The sequence below is a fragment of the Lates calcarifer genome, unplaced genomic scaffold (assembly GCF_001640805.2).
Source record: "Lates calcarifer isolate ASB-BC8 unplaced genomic scaffold, TLL_Latcal_v3 _unitig_4056_quiver_2010, whole genome shotgun sequence".
NCBI classification, from domain to species: Eukaryota; Metazoa; Chordata; class Actinopteri; family Centropomidae; genus Lates; species Lates calcarifer.
The window spans coordinates 1-7,251 of NW_026116677.1; the positions used below are offsets into that span (position 1 = coordinate 1).

The window sequence follows — 7,251 nt, forward strand, 5'->3', positions numbered from 1 at the left end:
CCAACATAAAGACCAGTGGAATTTGAAATCATCTAATGAATTCAGGATTGATGTTTTAATGTGTCTGTATCAGAAACCTTCATACATTCTCACTTTTTGTGAGTGGGGAACTCTCTTTTCTTTATTTGTTGACTTCCTATAGTGTGGGGTGTAGTTTACATCCTGGACAGATCACAGGAGTTGGCCATAAATGTGAAATTCAGTTTAATTCAGACTTTGTTGTGTGTGGGTGTGTGTGGTGACCGGGCAAGCTGCAGTGAATTGTTATGTGTGTCATTTCTGTCCCTACTCATTAAATACAACAGATGTGACATACGATTGTCACAACTGTAGAGTTGTTAGAAAGCACTCTAAATGTTGCTGTGCTGAACCCACAAATGAACGACATTTATAAAGAACACTGACAGCAGTAATGAACCTGCTGTAGTTTTGCTGTGCTCTGTCGTGTGTTCAACATGTACAGTCTTGGGCAGAGTGGTTTCATATGAGAATATAAAAGTGTCACACTGCTTCAAGTGTCATCACAAGTTTTATACATGTTTATACACTGTGAAGATAAACTAGTGTTGTGAGTCTCAGAAGTGTGAAGATACAGATATCTCACTAATGCACACAGTGCTGTTTGTAACCACAGAGCAGAGTGGAACACTGGACACATGGGTGTCATAAATATTTATAAATACAACTATCATTCTTCGAAGATAAATTTCCTTTTTGATTCAGACATGTAGCACATTGACGTCACAGTTAAAATGTTCCATTTCTACACTGATATTGTATTTATACAAATGTAGAACTTGATCATTGTGTCTGCTTGAAAGAAGAAAGTCAGCCACTATTCATTGCTTCATTTTCAGGCTTTATTCTTACAAAGCTTTAACTTTACAGGCCTCGTGATTTTCACTTCAACACACTTCATAGTGTGTGTCTTCCTGTCCAATGTGTGATGTGTCCCTCACTCTATCTGGAGCAGCCATCAAAAAGTCAGATCATAAATAAGCAAAACAGAGGTGAGAGAGACTGTATATTTTATTTTGAATTGAATGTTCTAAAGCACAGATCCTCAGGGACCAAAAAAGTTTCCTTTTCCAAATGCTCACAGTCTGGTTTTTAATCAGGTTATTTTTGTCCATTAAAATGATTTCATCAGATTCCAGGATATTTCACACTTAGAGCAAATGTTTGGATATTCTTTGACTTAATAACAGCAAACTGCATCAGCCGAGTTAATTCTCATGTTTTTCAATACATAATGTTAAGCAGCAGAGTACTTTATGTGTAGTTGTGTATTATATACAGTTGCAGGCCCAGGGAGAGACGATATAAAGTGTAATCTTAGACCGTCTGATGCATAAAACACAGATATTTTGTCACAGCCTTCCTCAGTGCCATTCTGCGACATCTTTTTCAAACACACTATATGTCATTTTCTGTTGCGAGGAGTCTCTCAATCAAAACCGTAAAACAAAAGACGGACTTCACATTGAATCATGGGGTCATGGGAGTAGTTATCTTCACCATCACTGATGTCACCGCAGTTAGCTTCTCCCAGTTACAATTTCTGGAGTCAGTCATTCGGGAGGATTTTACTGTGAGCGAAAATATCCATAGAGGTTTCCTGCTCAGCTTGTTTCTCTGAAAACTTCATATCCATACGTCTGATGACTGAAATCCTTCATCAGCTCCAGTCGTTTTTAGATATTTAAATGCAGAAAAGTTGCATATTATACCTTTAAGTTTGGAAGATGCTGATGCAGCATGTGAAGATAAAGTAGTGGTGTGAGTTTCAGATAGCTCAGTTACACAGAAAGTGTTGTCTGTTGCTCTAGTGGAAGGTACAGTAATGGGATGCTCATACAGCATTTAGAGAATTTTAAATGGATTTTATTCTTAATTCAGACATTCAGCATTAATAATCACAGTTCATCCTGTCACTATAGTGGTGTCATATGTTGTTCAGTGTGGAGAAAACAGGGTTGTAGTCAAAACATGAGCATTACTGAAGAAAGGCAGACAGTGTTCACTGTGTTCCTTCAGTTTTTTTTTTTCCAACAATTTTGATGTAACATGCGGACAGTTGTCAGTATCTTCACTCCTCCTCCTACAAACACCAATCATATTCTATAGACATAAGACAGTCATCTGAGGACCTTCTCTGTAAAATGAATTCTTTGTCACTGCAGTAGTGGTAACCCTCACCCACCCACTTGTCTCATACAAACAGCAGAATAATGAGGCATCAGTTCCAGTTGCCTCCTGACTATCTGGTGGCAGCATACACAACATTTGGCTCCAGCTCTCTTCTTCTTGCTGCTGAAGCAAAGGTCACTGTTGCGTAGTTCAAGTCGTCAGAGCTCAGATTCTGTAAATATAATCTAGATTTAAACTCAGTCATCTGGGAGAGAAATAAAGTCATGATTTGACTTGTTCAATAAAAAAGTAGAAATATAAAGTGAGTTCACCTCGCTCTGTTTAGAATCTTTTTTGTCATCATCAGCTTAGAGACGGAGATAAGACATCAGGTCAGATAATTGTCATTCATTGCAAAATATTTGAGGAGGACTTTCTGATTAGTAAAGAGTTTGATGGTCAAAGTTTTCAAGTATACAGTGACACATATAGTTGATGGATTGGTACAAATACCTGCAAAACAGCGTACTTCCAACCAGTACTTACTATATGATTGTCACCTGTGAGTCCCCCAAGTACGAAATTAACTCGCTCGTGAATAGGGGGTCATAGGTTTCTTACTTAATAAAAAGTCAGCAACAAAAGTTGGTGAATCATCACCATTTCTGATCTGACTTTTTAACCATAATAAAGCTGGTTGTTAACCTTTGCAAAGGGCATTATTATGAAAACTGGGCCCGTACAGAAATAGATGCAGAGAATAGATACAGAAGCTTTGGAAAAAAAAATACCTTTCTGAAGTTTCCTGATTTTAAGAAGCAGACCAGCGATGACCATCATGAGGAAAACAGTCAGACCGCCCAGGATCACAGTCGCCAGCGTTAGTTTTACATTAGACATTTCTGAAACAAAAATCATTACGTTAAACTAAACTTTCCATTTGCTGGCTTGAGACGAGGCTAACAATCTGCACAATGAGAGCAGTCTTACTTTGAGACTCGCTGTCCACAGCATCATCAAATTCACCGTCGCCTTTTAATGAAATGAAGAAAAATGTAGTTGTTTTGGCAGATTTTCATCATAATCATATTTTGATATTTAAATAGTCACATTTTGCACAGGTATCAATAAAACTTTGAAAATATATTTGCATTGTGGGAGGAATTAACCAAATAATTTACAGTGATCTTACCGTCAACGTTTAAATAAATCACTCTGAAAATTAAAGGTCCACTCATGTAAAATGCACAGAAATACTGTCCAGAGTCAGATACATTCACTTGATTGATGTTGAGAAAGAGGGTAGAGATGTTGGAGCTCATTTCAAAATTTCCAGTTTGATATCCATCGCAGAAGCGAACTGGGCTGTTAGAGTCAAACATAACAGAGATACAGCTGACCTCGGTCCTGTTGACCAGTCTGAACCAGAAAGTCAAACTGTTATGTTTAGAAATGTTTGGGCACAGCAGTTTGACGTCTTCACCAGACTGGACCTTCACAGTCTGAGACTTAGACGCTGAGCCAGAGATCCAGGCTGAAACACAGCAGAGACATTACTATAATTAGTTAATGATGAAGTAGTTACTGATGCAGCAGAGAAATAAAGCTGTTATCAAGGTAAAGTTTCTCATTTCAGTTTCAGTTAAACCAATGGAAATTTAAACTTTAAACAACCTTTTAATTAGATGAATAGTTTTAGTGAGTTTTGACGAGTTATAGAAACCATAGTTGTGAATGTAGTTAATTAATTCAATGCTAGTACTTACTAAAGCTGCAGAGGAATAAAGCTGTTACCAAGGTAGAAGTCATCATGGAGTGTACGAGTGCAGCGCTGCAGTGTCCGTAACTGAACTGTGCTCCAGTAAGAGTCCTTTCAAAGTAAAGGGGTGGAGTGTGTGTGTTTTTTTTTTTTTGTTTTTGTTTTGCTCAAACTGACAACGGAAAAAACATTCAGAGAAAAAACAGTTGGGCAAAATGTTAGCCTTAAGTAATTATTCAGACCATGTTATTTAACAAAAATGTAATAGTGTATGTTTAGATTTGAAGTGGCTGTTATGTAGAAATGGAAAACTTTATGTGAGATTGTCAGATCTAACCTCTTCATCCAAACTAAATGAAACACATAACTTTTATTAGTGTGTATTGACCATAAAAACGACCTCAGTCAGTCAGCTCTCAGGTTGTCTGTAGGTGTAATGCTTGATAATATTTTCTTGACCTGCCACTGATACAGCACACAAGCTACCGATGTTGAGATAATAGTCGATGTGCTGAGGTGAGACTGAATAAAATTTCTTACAAGAAAGACATAATTCACTCTTAGTTAATTTATAGCATAGAACAAATAAAGAAAAGAAACAATAAAAAACAAGGAATCATGGGATCTTTTTGTTGAACTAAATTTAATCCAAAGTTTTTGACTCATTCAGCAGCTGAACACACTTGTGACATTCTGTCTATTGTACAATGGAAATGGCACATTGTTTGGACAGTTGTCCCAACACCGTTACAAATGTGTTGCATTGTAGGCTGCTTTGCTTTCAGCTTCTGTCCAGTTCTGTCCAGCTCCACAGGGTCCACAGAGTCTTGAGACTATGGTCTTCCATCATGTGAGGCCTCAGTCTCAGTCTTTTCCTTTACTAGGTTTTGGACAGACCAGTCTGTCCTCCATTGTTACTTGACTTTTTCTGATGATTTTGAAGGCAATGTACAGCAGGTAGTTTACCACTGACCTTTGTACTGTTTAAGGTTTCTCTAGAAAGCCAGCCAGCATTTGCTGCTTCCTTTCAGATTTTATTTTTAGATGTAATAGGCCTCCAGCTTAGTACGCAAACCACACTGTGCTGTCTCTTCCTGTCAAACAAGTGATGTTTACCAAACTGTCCTCTGCTGCTGCAGACTTACATCTCCAGTGTCTCTCAGTATGAGAGACTGGGAACAGTTTCTGGTGTCCTCATGCTTTCTCGTCCAAACACCTGTCATATTCTTTAGACAGACAATGAATTCTTTTTGTCTAGAATAGTGGTAACCCTCCTCCACCCTCTTGTCTCATACAAACAGGATCTTAATGAGGCATCAGTTCCACTCTGAGCTGCTACTTGCTTAATACTGTGTAGGCTTGTGCCGCCAACAGCCCTGACTCAGTGGACCATGGACATGGGATCTCTGGTGGTGTTCTGTGGCACCTGGACATTGGCAGTGGATCTTTTGGGTCCTGTGGGTTGTGGGATGGGGCCTCTATGGATCTGATTTGTTTGAGTACATCCAACAAGCTGGATCAGGTTGGGATCTGGGGAATTTTGGGGCTCTGCCCCAGGCCTTTGAGCAGTTTTATATGTGTGTGTGTGTGTGTGTGTGTGTGTGTGTGTGTGTGTGTGTGTGTGGTGGGTATACTTTCCTGCTGGGGGAGGCCCCTGCCATTGCAGAGTGCTGTTGCCATGAGGAGGTGTGCTTGGTCTACAACAGTGTTTCGGTGGGTGGTACATGTCAAAGTAAGATCCTGGTGAATGTCAGGACCCAAAGTTTCCCAGCAGAACATTGTAATGAGATAACCAATGCTATTCAATTCACCTGTTGGTGGTTTTAATGTTGAGACTCAGTCATTTTACAGGTGTTCTTACTGACTCATCCATCAAACACCAGTCAAAGAGAAACTATGATAATAAGATAAAGCATCAGTTCCACTCTGAGTCTCTCTGCTGGCAGTGTAAATAACATGAGTCTCCACTTCTCTCTCTGATGCAGGCCTCCTGTTTCTTATTGTTGGTGAATACAGTCTCATCAGGTACTCAGAGTCCACATTCTGTAAATGACAGTATTTCCAGTCACACATCTTACACAGCTGAGCTGGTGAGAAAAACAAAATCATGACTTGTCTCTTAAATAATTAAATCAGATGATAGTATTAATAAAATGAATTCACCTCACGCTGTCGCAAATTCTGATGTTCCTCTTTAGCTGCTAATTAACAGAGACAGTAAATCTGATCAGTTAATTCACTCTCATTTAAAATGAACTCACAGAACTAAAACTATGCCAGTACTTAATGACCAAATATAAGACAGATAAGGTGGCTCAAGTACCTGTCTGAAGCTTCCTTATTTTGACAACCAGACCAAAGCTGAACATTAAGTGCAGAACCGTCACAGTGGTCAGAATCTCACTCGTCAGCTTTGACTCTTCTACAAGAAAGGTTCATGTATCAGATTCTATGACTGAGTGTCTGGAGACCTGGATAGCTTTAAATGCACAGAACCGTTGAAAGTAATCTGTAGGAAGGGTCTTACTTTTTCCATCCATGTCATCACGAGGTTCATCATGACCCTCTAATGAAATAAAGATCAGCGTGGTCTTATTTGGACAGTAATTACATAGGCATATAAAAACACAGTAAATAAAGACTGTGGTAATCTTACCTTGAACTCTTAAATTGATCACTCTGAAAACTGTCTGTCCGTCAATGTAGAATCCACAGAGGTACAGCCCCGCGTCGTAGAAGTCCACTTGGTTGATGTTGAGAAAGACAATGGACATATTTGATGTCATTTCAAATTTTCCTCTTTGAAATCCATCGCAGTATGAAGCATTGCTATTCGAGCCGTACATAGAGGAGACGCAGCCAGCCTCGGTTCTGTTGACCACTCTTGACCAGGTCGTCGTCGTTGGATACGTAGAAATGTTGGAGCACAGCAGTGTGACATGGAGACCAGGCTGGCTCTCCACGGTCTGAGTCTCAGACACTGAGACAGAGATCCAGCCTGATCCAACAAGAGATTTAGTTGCTTTACAGTAACATCACATGATGTTTTAATAATGGTAACAAGCAAATAAGTTTTAATTGTGGCTGATTGAAGAAGTTAGCAGAGTTGCAGTGCAGATGGTGGAGTAATTCAGTTACTTACTGAGGCTGCAGAGAATTAAAGCTGTTATGAAAGTAAAGGTCTTCATTGTGTTCATGACTGAGGCTCTTCAGTGTCCGTAACTGAGCTGTTCTCTCTTCACATATAGAGGCAGGGTGCTATTTTGTGACATATCCTGTTGCTCAAACTTACCACATAAAGGCTTTCAGGAAAATGTGTGTTGATGCAAAATGTTCATGTCAAGGAGTGTGAGACAAAGCAG

General features: G+C 39.3%; 1 protein-coding gene and 1 long non-coding RNA gene across 4 annotated transcripts; both read right to left on the reverse strand.

Annotated features, from left to right (window-relative positions):
- Nucleotides 1-2,470: 2,470 nt before the first annotated feature.
- LOC127140259 (uncharacterized) lies at nucleotides 2,471-3,982 on the reverse strand. Its single transcript, XR_007810733.1, has 4 exons — nucleotides 3,897-3,982; nucleotides 3,121-3,664; nucleotides 2,922-3,032; nucleotides 2,471-2,497 (listed from the first exon to the last, which is right to left on the reverse strand). It is a non-coding gene; the product is annotated as an uncharacterized LOC127140259 (long non-coding RNA).
- A 634-nt stretch (nucleotides 3,983-4,616) lies between these two features.
- Nucleotides 4,617-7,143, reverse strand: LOC108896025 (uncharacterized). Of its 3 annotated transcripts, XM_051068301.1 has the most exons (7): nucleotides 7,032-7,143; nucleotides 6,734-6,887; nucleotides 6,546-6,632; nucleotides 6,417-6,455; nucleotides 6,213-6,311; nucleotides 6,053-6,090; nucleotides 4,617-5,932 (listed from the first exon to the last, which is right to left on the reverse strand). In XM_051068301.1, the coding sequence occupies exons 2-7, from the start codon at nucleotides 6,828-6,830 to the stop codon at nucleotides 5,762-5,764; spliced, it is 531 nt and encodes a 176-aa protein (XP_050924258.1). In that variant the 5' UTR covers nucleotides 6,831-6,887; nucleotides 7,032-7,143; the 3' UTR covers nucleotides 4,617-5,761. The 3 variants fall into 3 exon arrangements, with proteins under 3 accessions (XP_050924258.1, XP_050924257.1, XP_018550562.1); XM_051068300.1 differs by having other exon boundaries at nucleotides 6,053-6,087; nucleotides 6,546-6,887; XM_018695046.2 differs by having other exon boundaries at nucleotides 6,546-6,887.
- Nucleotides 7,144-7,251: the final 108 nt, after the last annotated feature.